The 25,184-nt window shown below is 35.3% G+C and overlaps 1 protein-coding gene across 4 annotated transcripts in view; it reads left to right on the top strand.

Moving 5' to 3' along the window:
* The window catches only part of LOC150083681 (extracellular matrix organizing protein FRAS1-like), an 866,422-nt gene that overhangs the window by 350,240 nt on the left and 490,998 nt on the right, over positions 1–25,184 (top strand). For all 4 annotated transcript variants that reach the window (XR_016547213.1, XM_090378121.1, XM_090378123.1 and 1 more), the window contains 4 exons: positions 6,199–6,358; positions 11,971–12,140; positions 14,286–14,402; positions 24,367–24,622. Coding sequence is in view for 3 of the 4 variants with exons in the window: in XM_090378121.1 (XP_090234247.1) it covers positions 6,199–6,358; positions 11,971–12,140; positions 14,286–14,402; positions 24,367–24,622 (703 nt within the window). In the remaining variant the exon portion in view is untranslated. The remainder of the gene's footprint in view (positions 1–6,198; positions 6,359–11,970; positions 12,141–14,285; positions 14,403–24,366; positions 24,623–25,184) is intronic.

Genomic DNA, 25,184 nt, shown 5'->3' on the forward strand with positions numbered 1-25,184 from the left:
AACACTGCCTCGATAGCATCAGCAAATATTTCTGCATCTCTTCTATTTAAGGGTATTTCATCCCTGTAGAAGCAGTCTTTCCTGTTAACTAGCACAGACCACGCCGAGAAAAATTCTACTCCACGAGTCTTGCACAGTCTCTCCAGGGCTGAATTGATTGACAAGGCTCTCATCATATATTTCCTCCTATCGTGTCTGGGCAGGATTACAGACACTTTCAAATTTAACCCTAACTTGTGACTTTTTTTCAACATTGACATATACTTGTTAAGTAAATCTGCAGGTCTCCTACATTAGTGCCAACGTGTACAACAAAATTGCTAATGCTGTATAAGCTTTCTTTCTCACATCACATGTCTCTACTAATGCTAATATCACCCTTTGTGCCCTTAAGAAATGATATCTGCTCTACAACATCAACAACTTTTGCCACTGGCAGACACACCCTGGTCCTTAATAGCACACTGCTTCAATTTGTACAGCAGTCTTTTATGTGCAACAATAGTATCAACAGCTTTCTTGAAATATAGGTATATTTCAGGAAAAGTATATATAGGTATATTTCAGGAAAGTTCCGGTCAACCCTTCCCCATCTCTTCCATCATGCAGTATGATTGATGACTTTTGAGGTTATGATGAACATCATGGCGAGATCCATTCTTCCTTACATTTTGAAGGTACAGCTCTAGAATGGTGTTCGCAGGCCGGCCGCTAGTTAGTACACTGGACCAAACCTATTGGTAACTCTCTAGGAGGCGTCCGGATCAGCTAGTGTATAATCTTGCTACCCCTACTCTGGTAGAAAAAAGGCTTTTGATCATGTTTGGCATAAAGGTCTTCTAAACAAGCTTCCATCTTATGGTGTGCCAACTGTTTTTTGTAATTGGTTGTCCAGTTTTCTCTATGATTGCTCACTGAGGGTGATGGTAGATGGCTCTCTGTCTTCTAACTTCTCCACTAATGCCGGTGTCCCCCAAGGTTCAGTTCTTTCCCCCACTCTTTTCCTCTTGTATATTAATGACCTTCTTCCATTGACTGGAAATCCTATCCATAGTTTTGCCGATTATAGCACTTTCCATTTTGAGAAACCTTCCCTGCTCAATCATCTTCAAGTTCTCGAAAATCTGCTACCAATTCCTTAAATGCCGATCTCCAGGCAATTCTCCACTGGAGCAAAGACAACTTAGTTGATTTCAATCCTTCTAAAACTCAATCTTGTCTTATATCTCGCAAAAAGGATTCTTCTGCTCCTATGCTTATCTTTGGTGACACTCCGATTTCTAGGCAAAATGATATATCTCTTTTGGGGATTTCCCTGACTTCTAATCTCTCTTGGCACAAGCACATTACAAATATTGCTTCCTCTGCATCTAAAAAACTTGGTTTTCTCTTTCATTCTTGGCATTACTTTTCTTCCAAACAGCTGTTCACTCTACAAATTGCGAATTCGCCCTACCATGGAATATTGTTTGCACATCTGGGGTGGTGCCATCAAAACCTCTCTCAGACTTCTTGATTCCATTCAGAAGAGGGCAGTTAGGTTAATTAATGATTTGGGTCTAACAGAGTCTCTCCACTTGCTGTCTCATAGATGTATTGTTTCTGCTGTATGCCTCTTCTAAAGATATTTCCATGGGCACTGTTCTTCTGAATTGGCTTCTATAATTCCCACTCTCTCTTTCAAAACAGTCCGAACACATGCCGCCACCAGCCACATTCATTTACTGTCCAACTTCAAACTCACAGAACCAACTTTTCATCTTCCTCATTTATTCATTCAACTGCCATTTTCTGGAGCAACCTTCCGTCATATGTATTTCCTAAAAATTATAGTCTACAGAAGTTCAAGTCCAATGTCAACAAATATCTTCTTTTGTCTTCTCAACTTCCATCCCAAGCACAGTACTAAGTACTATAAGTTCTAATACCGCTTGTGTTTGCGATTTACATAAAAAAAAAAAAAAATATATATATAATATATATTTTTTTTTTCCTTTCTATTATATAAGCTGGTTAAGCTTGCATTATGTCAGTGGTGTGGCTCTGATCAAGAGTGCTGTCTGTTCTATAGATTATTTCTCGCTGCATAAGGACCACCGCCATGCAAATCCTCTGCATTGGTTGATCTATCGGAGAATGGAAGGGTGTTTTGGTTCTTCGATATTTCCGCCTTTGCGATGATTTGTATGACGATTGAAATGCAGCGATTCCATGACCATTATTGGCCTCGTGGTCCTCTGTCGATATGAGGCATAATGGTCAGTCTATTATTTTGATATTTTAGTTTTTGTAGTTTCTTTAACCCCGTTTTGGTGATATTTCACGTCTTTTGGAACTGGTACCTTCGAGGGGGGTACCGCTAAATTATATATAATTGGCATTATTTTAAATTTACATCGTTTTTATTAATTGGATTTAAGGACTAAATTATACAGGGGATTATCGACTACCTTTTTGTCTTATTATCTCTACTTTCCCTTCCCTGTTTGTTTATTTTATATTATTTTGCGTTTCTTTTCGCTCTGTATTTTTGCCGTACTACTGGCTGATGTTTTTTATTTTAAATATCATATTTATTTTAATTATCAGATATAATTAGGCTTCATGTGGAGGATGTGCATTTGCTGCCTCTAATGATAGCTTCATATTCATATTTATTTATTTTTATTACTTTTGCCTAACTTTTACATCACATTATATATATATATTTTTTTGTATATATATATATATATATATATATATATATAGTCATAATTATTTTTTTGCATCCAATTCCTTTGTGGCTATATCATAATAACCAATCAGATTAGTTAGACAAGATCTTCCTTTAACAAATCGCCATGTAACTTCATTCCTGTTAAGATGATCCTGCATTAATTTTTTTCTCTCTAAAGTAACTACTTTTAAACCACTTGGGTTTTTGTTTTTTTTTTTTTTAAACTTAGTTCATTTAGCATTATTGACTAAATATACTCTACAATTAGGTAACATTTCAGGAACCTTGCTGGAACCCATTGAGAAGTAATGCATTTCCTAATTATATTAGATCCTGCCTTACTTCTTTGATCACTAACTGAGTTAATTTCCCTGAAACAAGTCAAGCTCACAGGTATATATTTACTCACCATTCCCTTTGATTCCCCTTTATGAATATGGTAGATATTTCCATTTCCAGTCCATAGGAACTTCACTTTAACCCAAAGATTCTCTCATAATTACATCTAAAAAGAGGTAAGTAAAAGTTAACTTACCTCTTTTACTGCTTCTTTTAATATAATTGGATAGATTTTATTAGCTCCAGGTGCACTATTTACTTTTAGATTCAACAATTTCCCTTCCACTTTCCTCTCAATTGTCACAAAATCATCTGGCATCCCAGTTTTAGCATTAGTAGAGGCATATGATGCAAGAAAGCAAGCTTATGCAGCATCAGCCAAAAAAAAAACCTTTCACTTCACCCCTCTGTTCGTTCGAAATACCTGTCCAGCCGAGCCTTAAATTTATTTAGGCTATCAACTTCCACAACAAGGGATGGAAGTCTGTTCCACCAACCAACTACCCACTGGCTAAAGGCAAAAAGTTGGTTAGTTTTGGTATTCCCATTCCTAAATACTTCTTCGTGAATGAATATGGATGCAAAATATTTATTCAGCTTTTCCTCACCAGAATAGGATCATTAATGGTTATACCTTTCATATTTAGTGTACCAATATGGTTAATTTCTTTTATTTTGGTGTTAATGCAAACAAAGAACTTTTTGCTATTTTTCTTTGCATTCCTGGTCAAAGATATCTTGTAATCTGCTGGACCCTCTTTGTCTCTGAGTTGCAGATTAGTTTGTACTTACTATAAGCTGACCAGGCTAGCCGGGTGGGTATAGTACCTGCCTGGCAAGCCAAAGGTTGCGGGTTCAAGTTGCGCCTCGGGCTTGGATCAGAGTAGTGCAAAAACTTTGGGAGGTGCATTATGGCCAAGGCGCCTCCGTAGCCAGGTGGGAAGGAGCAGCAGTGCATGGCACACGCTTCTTGATTAGACCGGGGTTCGAGCCCGTCGCCACCAAATATGGAGGATGCGGAAAGGTCAGGGAATGACCACCGCATATCCCGGAGCAATATGGCCTTAGTTGCTAATGCTCCTAAAAACCAAAAAAAAACAACAAACAAGCATTATGGCCACAGAAGCCGATGTGCCAACAACTAACAAAAAAAAAAAAAAAAAAAAAAGGAACTAAACTTACTATATGTTTGTTTCCCCCGATAATTTTTTATAATCGTCCAATGTATTTTTTGTCCTTGTCACTAGTCTCATCAAGTCATCTGTTTAGGTCTAAATAATTGAACAGTATATCTTGGTTTGGAAATCTTAGTAGCTTTTGTGCTTCCCATAAGAATTTAAAAATTGGCAAAGACCATTGTAGTTACTGCTACAAAGCAGAATCCCTTTTCTTTACCCTCAATGGTAGTTCTATTTTTGGGTAAATCGCACATCAATACACTGTGATCACTGTTGATAATGAAATGAGGAGTATTGCTTTTCCTTGTTGCTTCACTAATTTTCTTATGTAGAAAGCAGTCATCCAATAATTTATATAATTAATAAACCAATAATGTTGTCCAACATAGGCAAATAATACAGACTAAACACTATATTGAATCTAAAAAAAAAAAAAAAAAAAAAAAAACACACATTTTATTTTGACATAAGTGTACAAAATGTTCCAGATGCTTTAAAACTTGGAACTCAAGTTTTTCCTTAGTACAGGGATGCATATATGAATCTGTTTCAGCATACTTTAGATTTTAAGTTTTAAACATTTCCAGTATTCTGTGCATTTAGAGTAAATGATTTTAATTTAGTTATTTTGGTATGTACTCTATTAGATCATTTTCTTTATCACTCTTTTTTTAAAACTGTTCCAGAATTAGCACTATTGCTCCACTTTTATTTGAGTATTTTGACTTTATTAATATGTTTTAAGTTGATTTCTTATTGACTCAAATTAATAGCGTAGCTTAATTTTACGGTACTCACCTTTTGTATAATCTGCAGTTGATGCTTAAGATAGGATGGATACTAATTTGAATTTAAAATTGGGATTAATATGGATAAATTTAATTTGGAAAACAGAGTTAAAATGTGCACAAGGAAATAGAAGTGCACATCTTCGTCCGTGGTTGTCATAGAATTTAAGGTTGAAAATTGATTGGAACTATAACTGTAAACCAAGGAGGCCAATAGCCATAACGAATTAGCTTTCGTTGTTAATGTCTTCAATTGGCAATAGTGAGAATAGAGTGAAACACGCGTATTTAAAGGACTCTGTGTTCCCGTGGTGCTCTTTGATACATGTGGGAATCTCAGGTGCGTGAGATTCCAAACCGGAGAGAAGTTATAGGGTAATTTGACATTTATTACATTAAAATTAGAATGATGGCGAAACCATTCTATGATGAGGGCTTCGTACTGAAAAATTTTAAAACTAGATTTCAAATTAATGATGGGAGATGGCTGAATCAACTAAAGGAGTGTGATTGTGAGTTCTGTGTTTGATTGTCCTGTTCTAACGCTATTGTAATGATAATATGCTTGTGTATTTGATGTTGTTGTGGAGCCGTATTTAGAGGTGGTGCTATCAATATAGCATGCATTGCAGTTTTGTTGGTATTTGATTAAGTAAACAATATTGTTCATGTCACTGATTTGGTATTTATGTGTATCTTTATATGAATTAAACATTGATCCTAGTTTATTATATGCGGAAAATGTGAGAGGGATATCGGTGCCGGCAAATACTCGATGGAATTGTCCAGCAAGATTACTGTGGTAAGGAAGAACGATACATATGTTACTGCATGTAATGTGTTTGGATGGATACTAATTTGAATTTTAAATTCAAATTAGTATCCATTCTATCTTAAGCATCAGCTGCAGATTATACAAAAGGTGAGTACCTTAAATTAAGCTATGCTATTAATTTGAGTCAATCTAAATCAGTATCTTAAGAAATTCTACAATTCATTCAGTTGATTTCTTATCTATTTTTCTATGAAATTTTTGTTTCTATTGTGAGTGACATGTTTGAAGTTTAAAGAAAAATCTGTAAAAGTGATTGCTCAAAGACAACTGCAAAATTATACAAACTTTGTGGTAATTATTATTTTAATTTCATATGTGTTTATATGTATATTTTAATTTCAGGGGAAAAAAGGTCCAGTCTTAGCAATGAACCAAGTTGCAAATATAGTGAATGGAGGCTCCTTCCGTTTAACCAAAAAATATCTCCATGCTTTGGAATTAAATGTTCCGGATAAGGATATTCTATTTTTTGTTACACCAAGAGTTGAAAATTTAAATACAGGTATAATTTTTATCTATTTTATATGCAACGAGAAGTAAGAAAGTAAGGTTCCATATTGTATTTGTCAGTAACAAATAGTGGCCCTAGTAATAGTAATAGAGGCAAGTAATGCAAGATAGCAAGTGTATGAGATTATGTGGCATCAGCCAAAAAAAAAAAAATTTACACAACCATTCCTTCTAAAAGTTTGTCCAGTTCCTCTTTGAATTTATTTAAGCTATCAACTTCCACAACAACAGATGGAAGTTTGTTCTAGCAATTAACCACCTGCTGGCTAAAGGCAAATTTCTGCACATCTATTCTACAGCTGTCTTTCCCCAATTTGAATTATGCCCCCTTAGGTTCGTAATCTGAGCAAGTGGAAGAATCCCATCAGAATTCAGCATGCTCAACCCGTTCAAGGCCTGATACACCTCAATCAGATCACCTTGCAGATGCCTAGTCTCCAGCCGCTGCAGTTTGCAGAACTTAAAGCCTCTCTTGGTAAGAGGACACCTTCGTTATTCTCACCAATCTTGTTGCCCTTCTCTGTACACGCGCAAGCAACTCTACATCCTTCCTAAATTGAGGCCTCCAGACATGTACACAGTACTCAAGGTGTGGCCTGACCATTACCTTATACAAAGGGATAATCACCTGCTTTTCCCTGCTAGCAAAATTCCTGTATATCATTGACAAAATCCCATGACCTGCTCTGGCAGCCAGTCTGCATTGCTCAGAAAACTTCATATCTAACTGCACAATTACTCAGGTCTTTTTCATTTTCTACCACCCTAAGTGTAGTACCACACAGTTGGTACATTCCTCTGGGGTTACTTCTACCCATAGCAGTACTTTGCATTTGTCAATGTTAAACTTCAGTTGCCACTTCTCAGCCCATCTGCTCAAAATTTCTAGATCCTGTTGCAGTAGCACACTGCCATTACTGTCATTAACAACCCTGCCAACCTTTGTATCATCTTCAAACTTTGACACTAAGCCTGATATACCTTCATCAATATTATTGCAAAATATACAAAACAATAACAGTGGGCCCAACACCAACCCTGTGGGACTCAACTGATAACATCAGTCACAAAGATCAGCATTCATTGATTACCACCATCTGTCTTCTCCCACTCAACCACCCTTTTATCCATGTAACAACTTACCCTTAATACCATTCTGCTCCAATTTGTACAGTAGCATTCCATGCGCAACAGTGTCTAAAGCTTTCCCGAAATCCAAGTATATGATATCAAAATTATTTTTTGAATCCAGTTCCTTTGTAGCCACATCATAGTATCCAATGAAAGTTGTCAGACACGACTTTCCCTTAACAAACTCATGCTGTGTCTGAATTATTGCTGCACTCTTGTCTAGATGATCCTGCAATGCATCTTTCATTTCAAATACTCATTCAGTTTTTCAGCAACCTGAGCAGGATCATCAACAGTTGAACCATCGATATCAAGAGGACCAATCTGATTTATCTCAGATTAGAGTTTATATAAGTAAAGAAATCTTTGCTGTTTTTCTTAGCATCCTTTGCCAAAGATATCTCGTAATCTGCATTCACTTGCCTAATCTCCTTTGTGACTTGATTAGACTAGCTTATATCTGCCTTAGGCTTCTGTGTTTCCTGATAATTTATATGCATCCCATGCATTTTTCTTCTCTGCCACGAGTCTCATTAGTTCATTTGACAACCATTTAGGCCTAAACCTTGAACAATATTTCTTAATAGGTATGAAATTTTTAGTAGTTTCCACGATTAATTCCTTGAATGCTTCCCACTTAGAGTTTGCTGTTAGTAATATCACCAGTTGGTCCCACTGTACAGAATTTAAAAACTGTCTGAGATCACTGTAGCCACTTTTATGGAAATAAAAACCCTTTCCTTTACTCCTGGTGGTAATTACATCTTTAGTCACTTAGTGGTTCCTTTATCTGCAAATTCTTAATACATGAATGATCACTGTTGATAACCAGATCAAGAGTATTACCCTCTGTGGTTGCCTCTCGAACATGCTGCTGCAGAAAACAATCATCCAATAAATCCACAAAAGTCTTGCTAGTGTGTGAGTAACCAACCCACAAGTTCCAATCAATATCAAGGAAGTTAAAATCTCCCATTATAAGACATTCTGATTTTACCAGCACACGCTAGTTCTCTGTACAATTTTTTTTGTACTCATTCAAGTCATTAGGCTTATAACATATTCCTACTTTCTGCACACCACATCAGTAGAAATCCTCTAGGAACCCATGGCTGAGTATGGCTTTAATGTGTCAGTGCAATATGTGAGGTGTTGTTGTGAATTTGCCAGTGGCAGGATGATAATAAAGGACAACAACAAGAGTGGTTTTTTTTTTTTTTTTTTTGATTTGGTAGTTGTTGGCGCATCGGCTTCTGTAACAAGAGTGGACATTCAACCACATCCTCTCTTCTCCTTCTTCCTTATAGTCTTGACTAACTTCTGCCTGGCTTCCATTTTTTCCAGTATTTCAAGAGACAATGTATATCAGTGCACTATGTGAAGTGGTGTTGTGAATTTGCCAGTGGCTGAATAAGCGTAGCGGACAAAAACAAGAATGGACATTCAACCATATCTTCTCTTTTCCAGCTTTCTTTTAGTCTTGACTTCTGCCTGACTTCCATTTTTTAGTGTTTAAAGAGACACCTGTGAGGGAAGTGTTTCTTATCAGATAAAGTTATCCAAAGCATCTGGATACGTCTCTTTGCTGCTATGGCTTTAGCAACTTGATCGACAATTGTGACTCGTGCCTGAACAAGTATGGCAACTATGAGTATGTCAGAAAATAGTTTTAACGATGTGTATTTATCAGTAATGTGTCTGCAATGAAAACTACTTGTAATAAAAAAATTTAAAAATCAGGAACCTTACATTTTTCGACTCTCTCTCTCACACACAGTGTGCAGTACACCCTCGATTTAATGGGCCCCAATATAACGGATTTCAGATTTAACGGACCAGACAAATAATAATACAGTAATGTACCTATTATTTTTTTTAGGTTATACAAAACTTCAGTGTTATTATTAATTAAAAATTAGTAATAATCACTTATTTCCATTATTGTTTTGATAATTACCTACTTTTATTTTTATAATCAAATTCAGGAAATTGTTTTTTATTCTTTCTGAAAACATGTTCAAATAGCTGTTTTCCCAGATTACAGATAACAGATAAGAGCAGGCGGTGACTTACGAGCTGAATGTGACTCGGGACACTAAACTGCAGGTCTACTGACTTTCTTTGTTTCAGTCTGTCTGCATCAAGCTATCATGCTTCAGGTTGTATACTGAGTGTTTCTGTGATTTCTGAATTGTGACTTTATTTCTTAAATAATTTTGCAGTCCTTACAATTTAAAATCGCATCAAGTGATAGCAGAGTTAAAAGAAAATGTGGCACAGAAATTAGAGCTAATTGAGAAATTAGAGCTAATTGAGAAATTAGAACAAGGCATCTCAGTAGCACGTGTTAGTGAAATTTATGGTTTAAAAACAAACTGTTTCTGTAGCAAACAAGCTGTGCAGTAGCACACTGTCATTACTGTCATGAACAACCCAGCCAACCTTTGTGGTGCCTCCATAGCCAGGTGGGAAGGAGCAGCAGTGTGTAGCACATGCTGCTTGATTAGACCGGGGTTCGAGCCCGTGAGCCACCAAATACGGAGGATATGGAAAGGTCAGGGAATGACCACCACATATCCCCGGAGCAATATGGCCTTAGTTGCTAATGCTCCTAAAAACCAAATAACAAACAAACATAGAACAAACAGCCAACCTTTTTATATCTGCAAACTTCGACACTAAGCCTGATATATATCTTCATCAATATTATTGATAAATATACAAAACAACAACAGTGGGCCCAACACTGAACCCTGTGGGACTCCACTAATAACATTAGTGTACAAAGAACAGCATCCATTGATTACCATTCTCTGTCTTCTCCCACTAAACTACCCTTTTATCCATTGTAGCAACTTATCCTTAATACCATTCTTGAAAACATAGCCTGTAAAATCAAGCAAGTTATAATTTAAAGAAATTATTTATGACTTACAAATGTTAAAAAAATGTTTATTCTTCATCATCATTGACCAAATGCATGCTCGTTGATCACTCGTTGTTTTTGTTGCACAAAGAGTCGTCGTCTTCAGAAATGCTTCAAGAAGCATTTGCAAGATAATCTCTTCTCTCCTCTTTTCATTATAAATTTCATGATAGCATGCATAAGTAGTTTTTTTTTTTTTTTTTAATGTCTCGCACAAATTGCAACTAACTAACACAATTTGCGTGGAGTAACAAGTTTACAAATCTTAAAAAAAGGAATGAAGAAAAGATTCTGAAAATTTATTTGTTTTTTATATGATTGAAGATTGCAGTGAAGGTGAAACACATTTCACCATAAAAAAAAATCCACACAATTCCTGCTATTGGTATTTTTGCAAATGCAATAACATTGAGTTTACTACCCATTTATAATTATATGCACTAATATAAAAGCCCAATAAACCGGAAAGTGTAAATTGTTTTTATTGTTTTATGGTCGTGACCTCCAGAAATGTGCTTTAGAAAAATATCAACAAAAGCATTCAAAATTTATTCTTATAACGAAACATATGATAACATTGAAAGTGTAGTGTGTTTTAATGATTTGAATTGGTAACTAATACAATTTACATTATAAAAATGACCTCTTAGAGAGATATGTGTGAGCAGTGCAGATGGGCTGCAAGAGTAGCTCATGGTGTCTTGTCGATGATATACAGGAATTTTTCTAGCAGGGATAAGGAGGTGATTATTCACTTGTATAAGGCAATGATCAGGCCACACCTTGAGTACTGTATACAGGCCTGGAGGCCTCATTTCAGGAAGGATGTAGAGCTGCTGGAATGAGTACAGAGAAGGGCAACAAGGTTAGTGAATGGAACGAAGGGTTGCTCTTACGAAGAAAGGCTTAAGTTTTGCAAATTACAGTGTCTGGAGACTAGGCACCGGCGAGGTGATCTGATAGAGGTGTACAAAGCCTTGAATGGCTTGAGCATGCTCAATGCTGATGGGATACTGCCTCTTGCTCAGAATAATCATCTGAGAGGGCATAAATTCAAATTGATAAAAGACAGATGTAGGATAGATTTGTGGAAATTTGCCTTTAGCGGGTAGTTGGTAGGTGGAACAGACTTCCATCGACAATGTAATGTGGGAATCATAAGAAAGAGCTGCAGATAAAAATATTAAAGATGGAGGGAAAAAAAAACAAGAAAGAGAACTGCTAAGAAAATACAGATTCTAGTAAAACAAAAAGAAAAAAACTAATGGAGAGAGAGAGAGAGAGAGAGAGAGAGAGAGAGAGAGAGAGAGAGAGAGAGAGAGAGAGAGAGAGAGAGAGAGAGATGAAATGCCTTGTACATGTTTTGTATATGATATTTTTGTCTTATACATTTTTTTAATAATTAATAGCCATTAAAAATATTCTTTGATCTCATTTTTTCATTATAAAATCATACAGTACAGAATATACTAATATATGCCACAGAGTAACTTAAGTACTTTTTTGAGCACAGTGTTGAGAAGGTTAAAAAATTTTCTGTACTTTAGGTAAGTTGTTCAGAGGATCAGAAAACCTGCAAATTGAAGATAGAGAATTTTTGGGAGATAGTTGGGGATCCTATGATGTTACAACATTCACCCAAGATGATATTAATAAGGGTAATATATGGTATCAGAATTTAGACCCTGCAGGCTCTTCAGATGTCATTGGGTTGCAGGTTAGTGCCACATGAGCTATTTTTTTATGAACTATCTTTTCCTTCTGTTTTAAAACTAATGACATTTCTCTTGCCCTAAATAGCTACACTGTTCTAAAAACTAATTTGAATAATTACCAATAACCTGTACTCCTTCTGCTCTATGAAAATTCCTAGTGATACTCATATAAATATGTAGTCCAAAAAATAATATGCTGACCAGCATTGTGTCCAATATAGACCTTTAACTTGCAGAGAGAGAGAGACACACGTTAAGTATGACAATAGCTATAGATTTCTGGAAATTTATCCACTTATGTTTTCAGTCCCCCCCCCCCCCAATTTGAAATATTTATCAAAGGCATATAATAAAGTCAAATGGTGTCATAATGCAGTGTTTAGCTGAGAAAGAAGTTAACCTTAATAAAACTCAATACCATCTTATTTATTTGCAAAAAAGTAACACCTTTCAAAATAGTTTATCTAGTAATTTCTGAGGCAGAAAATTTTCTTGTAGGAAATTGAATATATGCAAGCAACTGGCAACAATTACAAAGTTATTAATAATGTACAGTATGTAACTTAGTTATTTTAAATCATTTGTTCCTAGTCACTGAAGTTATATAAAATTAATCAAACCAGATGTTCTCCCTCTTGGAGGAGCTTGTGACAATTTCTTAATTGTCAGAGACTGTCAGTTTCCCAGTACAAAATTTCCAGATTAATTATGCACTGATTCCATTTCTGTCATTCTTCTGCTGTGTTAGTTTGTGTAGCTGGTATCAGTTTTTAAAGATCAGCAAGTTTAAAAGATGAATTTTCTCACCTCTTTTCTTTTCTACATTTTCTATAAATTCTTCTTCACTTCCTGCATATAGCAAAACTAAATTTATCCTGCTCTGTATTCTCTACTGTATAGGTGTGCACTGTTATCTTCATATGACTGTGTAAATTTTCTGTGGTTTTATCAAGGTATATGAAATTTCTTAGTTGGACCTTTCTTAAATAATAATTCCAATCTTTCAGTAACAAATGTCTAATTATCAATTGATCTGTATTAGAGATTCAGTTGACTGATTAAAATAGTGAATTCACTGAGATTGTGAACTAATTACAGACAAATTCAAATGTTAAGACCAATTACAGCAGGTCATGTTGATGTTTCTTTCCTGGCTTTTTTTTTTTTTTTTAACAAATAAGGTAGAATTAATCATTGAATGTGATACACTTTCAAAACCATTGGGTTCTTTGTTTATTGATGTTTCATTTTTCCCTAAATAGATGTAAACATTAAAAAAATCTCCCTAGCCTTGCTACAGAAAGGTCTGCCACATGTAAACAACTTGTGCCTTGAGGAAGCCATTGGTTATGGCTTCCTCAAAATGTATTTTGGGTGTGCTTGGTGTCAATAAATAATAAACCATTTCAGTGTGCATGGCTGAAAGTCCTCAAGCTTATGTTGTGCAGGGTACGGTTTTATGTTTTATTATTTCATAATAAAAAATAGTAGATTTAGATATCTTGTAGAGTTATCTCCAGAACAGGGGTGGACTGGCCATAAGACTTGCCGGTGTGATTTTGACTATAAACACTACTCTGAGGTCACTATAGTTTTCCCCAGTAAGAATTTTTTACCCAGTCTGCCTCTGCTCCAGAATCGCACTATTTTTGTCTACAATAATGATGCACGTGTCTCATTGGTTCTTGGTATTTTTGTTTGTGATGGTTTTTACAACAGCCATATTCTGCTGATAGGAAAGTTTTCTGTTTCTTTTTATATATATAATGGGCAGTCATTCTGCCAGAAGAATTAATGGAAACACATTATAGGAGAAACTGATTACATATTCCCAGACTATGTATTTATGCCACCATACAGAACTAGACTACAATGAGCAGAATTTTTTTACCTACATGTCATTTCATTGGCCACTGCTAGCTAATTACAGTCAACAAATAAAATATGATTGAAGCAAGTATATCTGTTGTACTGGTCATGTTCTGTATAAATATGGAGAATTATATTTTTGTTGTGTTTTTTAAAACACAACAAAAATATAATTTTTTTTTTTTTTTCTTTTATATTATTAAATGATTTAATTTGAATGTTCACTATTTTGTTGAGTTAATTAAAAATTTTGGTCAATAAGTTCTCTTTCTGTTTAGGTATCTGATAAAGAACACCCTCCAAATATACTCAAGGATCAGAAATTTCAAGTTAATTTATTTCCAACTCCAGAAACAAATTCAGCAATTACATCATTTACAAATCTTGGTATGATGGTAAGAGATGACCATTCATTTTAAAATATGACTAACTATTAGGTATGTGAGATCGTGTAATAAACATCTAAGGAAAAGGAATAAAAATATAGTCTTCAATTGGTTTATATATATATATATAGTGAAGGTACTTAATCCAGTGATTCTGTATAATCACCAGTCAACTTGGTGAATGTATATTTTTTTCACATTCACCAGTCATTTTATATAATCACTAAACTTCAGTTTTGAGATTTTTTTTTTTATGGTAAAACAGATGATAACAGGGTATTATAAGTGAACCAGTACAGATCCCTTGGCAGTCGACTATTAAGTGATGAGAGATGTAGTCAGTAAATTAGAACTAGAATTTGCAATTGGTAAGATAGCATGGGAAAAGAGGAATAAGATATTTACTGGAGAATGCTGGATATAAAGTTAAGGAAAAAGTTATTTAAATGTTTTGTATGAAGCATCATACTTTATGGGGCTGAGACATGGCAACTAAAGGAGGAGGTTATTATAAGAATTAAAGCTTGTTTAGATGTCTGGGGAGGGCTTGAAGGGATGAAATGAGAAGGGTAGGAGAAAATCATGTATGATGAAGGCTATAAGGAAAAAGATAGAAAATTGGATTTGATGTGTACAGAGGGAAGAGAGCTAGAGATGTAATTGACAGGGAAGTCAGGGAGAAGATCAAGAATTGGAATATTGGATGATTTGATAGAAGTTGACGGGTATTGTAGGCTGAAGAGAGAGCTATTGGAGAGGGCTAAATGCCAAGAAGAGATAGAAGTGCAGTTGGGTTTTGGTTGTCATGAACCTTCCATGTGGCAGAGAATTTATAATAATATAATATAATATAAGAATAAATGAAAATTAAAACTAGGCAAGCTTAGATCTTTCAGAGAAAGATATAACTAGTCTATTATTTTCTTTTTACATATCAGTCATTACTTTTTTTTTGGAAATTGGGGAAACAAAAATGGTGTACAACTATGTTTTTCATATAGCTTCTCAGTAGTTGGAAAACTGCCTGTATTTGTAATGTTTGCTGTTTGTATTTATGGCAGTTTTATGACTGTTATCTTTTTTTATAATCATGTTATCCTATAACACTATTAATCACCAGAATAATTTTCCTTATTATTTAATACTTTTACCCTTGATGCATAGTGATTATATAAAATGACTGTTGAATATGAGAAATCTGTAATATATTTATCACATTCACCAAGTTGATCAGTATTATCTAGAATGGCTAATGATCATAAAAAATCCCCAGTTTCTTACCTTTATTGTAACACATCTATATCTTGATTAATGATTGTCAGGACCTAGTTTTCAGTTTCTGATGTAATCCATATTTTAATCTAAGTAATGTTTGTCTTTTAATGTATTCTGAAAAACTAGCATAAAGAATACTAGTATATGATATATCTTATTCAAAGTTGATTCATTTAAATGGAGTATGGTGTATTGTTTTTGCCCTGAAAAACAAAATGTGCAGCTCCCCCTTTCCTCATGTGCAACTTCCCATTCATTAGAACTGTAAATTTCAGTAAAAATTGATGGGCCATTTTATCACTCATATAATGAACATTGACATTTTTTTCACAAGATGTTAGACTTAAGTTAAGGTGTAAGTTGATATGTAAGACAAAAATAAGTTTTGAGAAGTTTCTTGCCTGCCATATATTTAATTATCTGAAATTACATGCAATAATATTAAATTATGAATATTTGCGTTTGTATGCTTATTACCTCATTTTAAGAGTAATATTTAAATGTTATTATTTTTTTTTTACATTTGAAAAAGTCATCTACCAAAATTAATAATTAGTGAAATACTTTTTTTTTTTTTCAAATGACCATCTGGAAGCAAATCTAGAAGAATGTGATGGAGACATGGGACTATAAATATACAGTATTAGTCAAAAAGAGATTATAAAACATTAAAAGAGGTTATGAATCACAAAAGATGAACTTAGATCTGGATAACCTGTGAATTCTCCAAAGACAATTTTTGTGAAATTTGACCAAGATTTAAACAAGTTTATCAGCCATTTGTTGATCATGGAGAAAATTTGAATTCATGGCTGTGAACCAAAAACCAAACAACAGACCATGGAGTGGTATCACAAAGGATCTTTCACCACAAGAAATTTCAAAGAGCAGGACAAAGAAAGGGGTTACATTTATTGATTACTTCCAGAAGAAGCCTCTTACTGTATAACAGTGCTCCAATCAAAAGGCTCATGTAGCCATACAAACAATCACTGATTTAGGTTATAAATTGTTGCTATATCCACCCTTTTCTTCTGATATGGTCAGTTTGGATTACTACATCTTTCCAGCACTTGAGAGGGTGATACTCATTAATAAATTGTGATGTTTACATATGGTGAAGGAATAGTTATAGAACAAAACATTGAGTTCTCTGTAAGAGATCGGGAAAAGATGGTAATTTTTAACAATAGCCACAGGCAGAGGTGAAAGTGATTCTAGCACTGCTTCTATTGGAATGAGCAGCAGCCTTGAATGCAAGGTGCTGGGGATTTCGAGGACTGCTGGAAGTCATCACAAAACAAGTATATATATATATGGTCTGTGTTAGGGTAACTGAGATTAAGAACAGGTGCATGTGTATACTTGCATTTACACCAATCCTAGGAGTATAGTAAATAAATTTAATGAATTTGAAGTGCTGATCAAGACATCAAGTGCAGACATTGTTGGTATTTCAGAGACATGGTTTCACTCGGATATAAGTGATGCAGAATTTGAATATAGGGATTACAAAGTATACAGAAAGTACAGATAGGATAGGAGAGAGAGAGAGAGAGAGAGAGAGAGAGAGAGAGAGAGAGAGAGAGAGAGAGAGAGGGGGGGGAGAGGGGTTATGCTCTTAGTTAATAAGCACATAAAATCTAAGTAGTGCATCCGGTTGATATGGGTTGACAGTGTAATGTTCAGTCAGTTTGGTATGACATAAGCACTGGGAAAGCAAAACTGAGAGTAGGTGTGTGCTATAGGCCTAATGACCCTGATGAGTACAACGAACAGCTGTACAGAGAAATAGAGTGGGCCAGTAAATCAGAATATCTTATTATGGGGGATTTTAACTTTCCAGATATTGACTGGAACTTGTGGGTTGGTCACTCACCGACTAGCTAGACTTCTATGGATTTATTGGATGACTGTTTTCTACAGCAGAATGTTAGAAAGGCAACAAGAGGGAGTAATACTCTTAATATGATTATTAACAGTGACTATTCATGCAATTAAGAATTTGCAGAAAAAATAACCACAAGGTGGCAGTGATCACATTGTATTGATTTGGGATTTACTTAAAGATGTAATTACCATTGAGGGTAAAGGGGGGGGTTCACTTTAGTAATTGTGACTAGTGAGCTCAGACAGTTTCTAAATTCTATACAGTAGGACCAACTGATGATGTTACCATTGGAAAATTTTAAAAGGGAAGTGTTCAAGGAATTAATCATACCTACTACAATGCTATTAATACCAACCAAGAAATACTCTTCAAGATATAGGCCTAAATGGATGTCAGATGAACTGATGAAACTCGTGGCAGAGATGAGAAGTGCATGGGATGCTTATAAATTATTGGGAGACACAGAAGCTTATAGTAGATATAATCTAGTCTGTAATAAAGTCACAAACAAGGTCAGGCAAATGAAGGCAGATTACAAGGAATCTTTGGCAAAGGATGCAAAAAAAAAAAAAAAAAACTAGCAAAAGACTTCTTTACTTATGTAAACTTTAGAAGAAAGGGGACGAATCAGATTGATCCACTTGATATTGATGGTTTGACTGTTGATGATCCTTCTCAGGTTGCTGACAAACTGAATATTTATTTTGCATCTGCATTACACATGAGGAATTCTTTAGAAAGGGGATGTCAGAATTTTATCAAAATCTAACAGGGGTCTAATATTGTAATAACCAAGAGACAAGTGGAGGAGAAATTGTTGAAGTTAAACATAAAGGCACCTGGGATGGATGGAATCTATTCAGTTATATTAACTGAGGCAGCAAAGGATGTAAGCAAACCCTTAGCCATAATTATAAGAGCATCCCTGGATTCAGGGAAAGTCCCCGCAGACTGGAGATGTGCAAATGTATTCCCAATTCATAAAGGGGAATCAAACTGTGACATAAGTAATTACAGACCTGTTAGTTTAACTTACGTTCTAGGGAAAATAATGAAATCACTGGTAGAAGAAATAATGAAGGATCATCTGGACAAGGCTACAATTACATTTCGAACACAGCATGAGATTTTTAAGGAAAATCTTGTGTGACTATTTTGACTGGTTACTACAGTGTGGTCACAAAAGAACTGGATGCAAAAAATAATTTTGATATCAGTATACTTGGTTTTCAGAAAAGCATTCAATACTGTTGCACATAAGCTTCTCTACAAATTGGAACAATGTGGCATTAAGGACATGTTGCTGCTATGGATAAAGGGATGGCTGAGAAAAGATAGAGTGGTAGTAAATGGACATTGCTCTTCATGGAGTAATGTTATTATTGGAATCCCTCAGGGTTCAGTGTTGGGACCATTGTATTCTGTATTTATTAATGATATTGATAAAGGCATAACAGACTTAATATTCCAGTTTCCAGAAGATGCAAAGATTGACAGGGTGGTTAATGACATTAATGACAATATGCTACTGCAACTGCATCAATGGACACTGCCCATCGTGGACTAATGTTATTAGTGGAGTCCCTCAGGGTTCAGTATTGGGTCCATTATTGTTTTCTGTATTTATAAATGATATTGATGATGGTATATCAAGCTTAATGTCCAAGTTTGCAGACGATACGAAGGTTAGCAGGGTTGTCAAGGACACTACAGACACTATGCTACTGCAACAGGATCTGGACAGGTTGAGCAGATGGGCTAAGAGGTGGCAAATGAAGTTTAACATTGACAAATGTAAAGTACTACATATGGGAAACAGCAACCTCAGAGCAGCGTATCAACTCTGTGGTACTACACTGACAGTGGTAGAGAATGAAAGGGACCTGGGGGTGGTTGTGCAGGCAGTTATGAAGTTTTCTGAGCAGTGCAGATGGGCTGCAAGAGTAGCTCATGGTGTATTGTCGATGATATATAGGAATTTTTCTAGCAGGGATAAGGAGGTGATTATTCCCTTGTATAAGGCAATGGTCAGGCCACACCTGGAGTACTGTATACAGGTCTGGAGGCCTCATTTCAAGAAGGATGTAGAGATGCTGGAACGAGTACAGAGAAGGGCAACAAGATTAGTGAATGGGACAAAGGGGTGCTCTTACGAAGAAAGGCTTAAATTTTGCAAATTACAGTGTCTGGGGACTAGGCACCAGCGAGGTGATCTGATAGAGGTGTATAAAGCCTTGAATGGTTTGAGCATGCTCAATGCTGATGGGATTCTTCCTCTTGCTCAAAATAATTACCTGAGAAGGCATAAATTCAAATTGAGAAAAGACAGATGTAGGATAGACGTGAGGAAATTTGCCTTTAGCCAGCGGGTGGTTGGTTGGTGGAATAGACTTCCATCCCTTGTTGTGGAAGTTGATAGCCTAAATAAGTTTAAGGCTCAGCTGGACAGGTATTTCAAACGAACAGAGGGGTGAAGTGGAAGTGGTTATTTTTTATTTATTTATTAATTATTATTATTATTATTATTTTTTTTTTTTTGGCTGATGCTGCATAAGCTTGCTTTCTTGCATCAAATGCCTCTACTAATGCTAACTGGATCTACAAAAGTTAGGGAGGTAGGCTGAAAAATGGCAATTGAAGTTTAACATTGATAAATGTAAAGTACTGTATATGAGTAGCAGTAGGTTCTTCTTCCTCATTTATTTCTTCTATAGGATCTATAGGTTCTAATACCTTTCATGTTTGGGGTTCACATAAAAAAAAAATAAAAAAAAATAAAAAAAGTAACCCCAGAATAACATACCAACTATATGGTAACTATACTCAGAGTAGTAGAAAATGAAAAAAAGACCTGGGTGTAATTGTGTAGTCAGATATGAAGTTCTTTGTGCAATGCAGACTTTTGTGCAATGCCAGTATAGCTTATGGGGTTTTGTCAGTGACATACAAGTATTTTTGTAGCAGGGATAAAGAGGTGATTATCCCATTGTATAAGGCAGAGGTTCCCAATTGGTGGTTTGCGAACCCCTGGGGGTTCACACTAAAATATCTGTAATGGCATCCGATTAGATTTACATAGGTATTTTATTGTAAAATAAAAAATATAACTAATAGTAACCAATAAACTAAAATAAAATTAAATAAAAAAAGTAAAGAATTGCCAAAGAAAGAAACCGCATCTCACACAATTCCTTATAATTACTTGGGTATCTTACAGTATAAAATGTTAAATATGTTTTCCATAATGAATTATTTTTCATTCTCAAGGATCATTGTTATGTATAGGCACATTTTTTTTAGAACCTATAGTACTTAGTACCATGCATGGGTTGAAGGTTGAAAAGATGAAAGAAGATACTTGTTGACTTGAACTTCTGTAGATTATAATTTTCAGGAAATAAGTATGAAGGAAGGTTGTTCAAGAAAACAGAAGTTGAATGAATAAATGAGGAAGAAGAAATGTTGATTCTGTGGGATTGAAATTGGACAGTAAAAGGATGTTGACTGGTTGCGGCATGTGTTCGGACTGCTTTGAAAGAGAGAGAGCGGGAATTATAGAAGCCAATTCAGAAGAACAGTGCCCATGCAAGTATCTATAGAAAAGGCATGCAACAGACACAGAAAGTCTATGAGACAGAGAGTGGAGAGACTGTTTCAGATGAGACATTAATTAACCTAACTATCCTCTTTTGAATGGAATCTAGAATCCTGAGAGAAGTTTTGGGGGCACCACCCCAGATGTGGGAACAGTATTCCCTGGTACACCAGATTTGTGATTTCTATAGACTCAACAACTGTTTGGAAGAGAAGTATTGCTGAGAGTGAAAGATAAAATCCAGTTTTTTAGATGCAGACAAAGCAATATTTGTAATGTGTCTTATACCAGCATATTATAAGTCAGGGTAATCCCCAAGATCTTGCCTAGAAATCGGAGTGTAATCGAAGATAAGCATAGGAGTAGAAGAATCCTTTTTGCGAGATATAAGACAGGACTGAATTTTAGAAGGATTGAAATTAAGTTGTCTTTGCCCCACTGGATATCAGCATTTAAGGATTTGGCAATGGATGCTCGAGAAGTTGAAACTGTTTGAGCAGGGCAAGGTTTCTCAAACTGGAAAGGGAATGTAATGTGTTATCATCAGCAAAATTTTTGGATAGGATTTCCAGTCAGTGGAAGAGGGTCATTAATATACAAGAGGAAAAGAGTGGAAGAAAGAACTGAATCTTGGGGAACACCAGCATTAGTGCAGAAGTTAGAAGACCGAGCTGTCTACCCTCACCGGTAAATAGTCAGAGAGAAAACTGGATACCCAATTACAAAAATAGCTGGCAAATCATAGGATGGAAGCTTATTTAGAAGACTTTTACGCCAAACACGATCAAAAACCTTTGAAATGTCAAGAGCAATGGCTTGAGTTTCACCAAACTTTTCCATTGAATTTGTCCATAGATGGGTAACATAAGCCAGAATATCACTAGTGGAAGCACATTGACGGAATCTGTACTGGCGATCATTGATCAGATGAAAGATTTACAGATAGTTTAAGAGTTGGTAGTTAATTGATTTTAACATTACTTTAGAAAGAGTAATGGTAAGTGCAGTGGGATGGTTATTCGATGGGAGGGATTTGTCACCCTTTTTAAGAACTGGTTGGATATGAGCAAATTTCCAAGCAGAAAGAAAAACACCTTTGAAATAAAAACTGAAAACAGCCGAACACAAAACAGGATTAAGTTCAGGGGCACAGGTTTTGAGAACAAGTGGAGAAATATCATTAGGACCTGGAGCTTTCTTAAATCAGATTCATCAAAATCCTTCTGACATCCTTATGATGGAAGACCAGAGGAGCCACTGAATGGAGAGTACCAGAAACAATTTGAGGTGAGTTTTTTTATCGAGATCATCAATACATGAGTTGGAAGAAAAATAGGAAGCTAGCAGGTCAGTTTTATCTTTGGCTGATGTGGCAACAGAACCTTCTGGTTTTGACAGAGGTGGGAACAGAGATAGGCAAAAATTACGACCAATAGCTTTGGAAGAGACCAGAATGCTCCGCTACCATTTGGATAAAGAAGCAAGTTCTACTCTTAGCCTGTTCGAAATGTAGTTCAGTCTGATTAATATAACTGCTTTACAAAGTATAAAAAATATAATTTAATTTAAATATAATTTTATTATATTTTTAGTTTAATTTAATGTCATAGTTTAATTCTCATCTGTTTGTAATACATGTTTTTATATTACCCCATAACCTTGTCAAGCCCCTGGTCGTGGCAGTCATGTATTGTTTCTTTATTGTACAATAAAGATTTCTTCTTCTTAATACTTAATAATAATTTTTATTATTATGCAATGTTGCTTATAAAAACGTAGTACTGGAAATATTGTATAATAAAAATTCAGTAATATTATATGACAACCCCAGGGGCTCATATCTGGTGAGTATGGGTTTGGCACACCCAGGATCCTGAGCTGATTATCATCATTCTTCTCTTTCTTGGTGATTCATGCCTCCGTAGCCAGGTGGGCAGGAGCAGCAGTGTATAGCATACGCTTCTTGATTAGACCGGGGTTCGAGCCCGTGACCACCAAATATGGAGAATGTGGAAAGGTCAGGGAATGACCACCGCATATCCCCAGAGCGATATGGCCTTAGTTACTAATGCTCCTAAAAACCAAATAACAAACAAACATAACAAATTTGGTGATTCCTTTCTACTTCTCTCTCTCTCTCTCTCTCTCTCTCTCTCTCTCTCTCTCTCTCTCTCTCTCTCTCTCTCTCTCTCTCAGGATAACTCAGGATTTTTTTTTGGCTGGTGCAGCCTATGGCCTCAAGCTTCCTTGCACCATATGGCTAATATTAATATTAATAATAATTTCAGAGAATATAGGCTTAGTGGTTCGCATTAAAAATATTGTGTTGAAAGGAGTGCGCAACAAAAAATATAATGTTGAAAGGGGTTTGTGAGTCAAGAAAGGTTGGGAACCGCTGGTATAAGGCAATGGTCAGGCTCCATCTGCATACAGACCTGGAGGCCTCATTTTAGGAAGGATATGGAGCTGCTGGAATGAGTGCAGAGAAGGGCAACGAGATTGGTGAGCAGAAAAAAAGGGGTGCTTTTACCAAGAAAGGCTTCAGTTCTTTAAATTGCAGCATCTCAAGACTAGGCATCTTTGAGGTTATATGGCTGAAGTATTTAAGGCTTTGAATGGATTGAGCAAGCCCAATGCTGATGGGATTCTTTCTCAGACTACACACGAGTGGGCACAAATTCAAATTGAGGAAGGACAGTTCCAGAATAAATGTGCACAAGTTTGCCTTTATCCAGCAGGTGGTTGATTGTTGGATCAAACTTCCATCTGTTGTGGAAGCTGATAGTTTCAATAAATTCATGGAAGAATTACTCAAACTATTGGAGGAAATCAATAGGTGAAATGGGAGGTGTCTTTTTTTTTTTTTTTTTTTGGCCTGATACTGTATAAGCTTGCTTTCTTGCATCATTTTCCAATTCTAATGCTGATTGTGGCATAGTGTAGCTCTTAGATGTGTCTATGTTGAACAGAAGTTGATTGATTTCCAGATTTCATTCTATATCTCTTTGGCAGACCAGGAACTTTTTAAATTTCTCTCATATATTGAATTGGTTTGATTCAAAAACAATTAGCATATTTGTATTTTTTTAAATTTTGCTTATATTTTTATATATTATAATTAGTTTTTATATGACTTGTTCTGTTATGTTATGTGTATTTGTTTTTTGCTGTCATAAAATACTCCTAATGCAGTTTTTTCTTATTAATCATAGGTTCTTGAGCACCATCCTGCAACTATATCTACTTCACATTTATTTCTTGAACAACAAGAAATTTTGCCTCAGCATATTTTGTATGTTATCACAAAATCACTTGGCCCAGGAGAAGGCAATCTTGAACACTTAGATCATCCAGGAGAAATACTGTCATCTTTCACTCAAAATGACATTAATAATATGAAAGTAATATATTTGCCTCCAGTTGATGATATTGGGCCTGAAAAGAAGAATTTTACTATTAATTTCTATGGTAGGTTCTCTTAATATGGCCAAATTTGGTTGATGACTTTTTTTTTTTTTTTTACTGAAATAAGCAATAAAAAGTATTTTAAGATGGGTATATTTAGCAAACGATTGATAAAAATCAGAATCATGTATATATTAAGTAGTGGTCTTCAATGTAGGTGATAGTATCCGCTAGCAGGTGTTTTAAGGGTTTCTAATGGGCACAAGGAACTACCAATGCCATTTTAATTCTAATACTGAAAAATGAAATTCTATAAGAAAATTTAATAATGCATTCATATATTCTCAAATTGCACATAGTAAAGTGTCTGCTAGATGGAAGGCACATAATATTTAGCAGGTGTGTTATTATTAGGCTATTGTTAGCAGAGATAAAATTTAGAAGGAATACTATTATTAGGCTGTTGTATTTTTTTCCTTTGCATAGAAGGACCTGCCTTCCTAAGAAGGCAGGTCAACTGTAACTCCACCAAAAAATTATTCCAACAAAGCATCCTGCAAAAAGAATTTTTCTTGTTTCCACATCTGTGCACCTTCAACTTTGAACTTTAAGATCACCAAAAAAA

Source organism: Mastigoproctus giganteus, chromosome 7 (genome assembly GCF_048544385.1).
Source record: "Mastigoproctus giganteus isolate SK-2022 chromosome 7, ASM4854438v1, whole genome shotgun sequence".
Lineage (NCBI taxonomy): Eukaryota > Metazoa > Arthropoda > Arachnida > Uropygi > Thelyphonidae > Mastigoproctus > Mastigoproctus giganteus.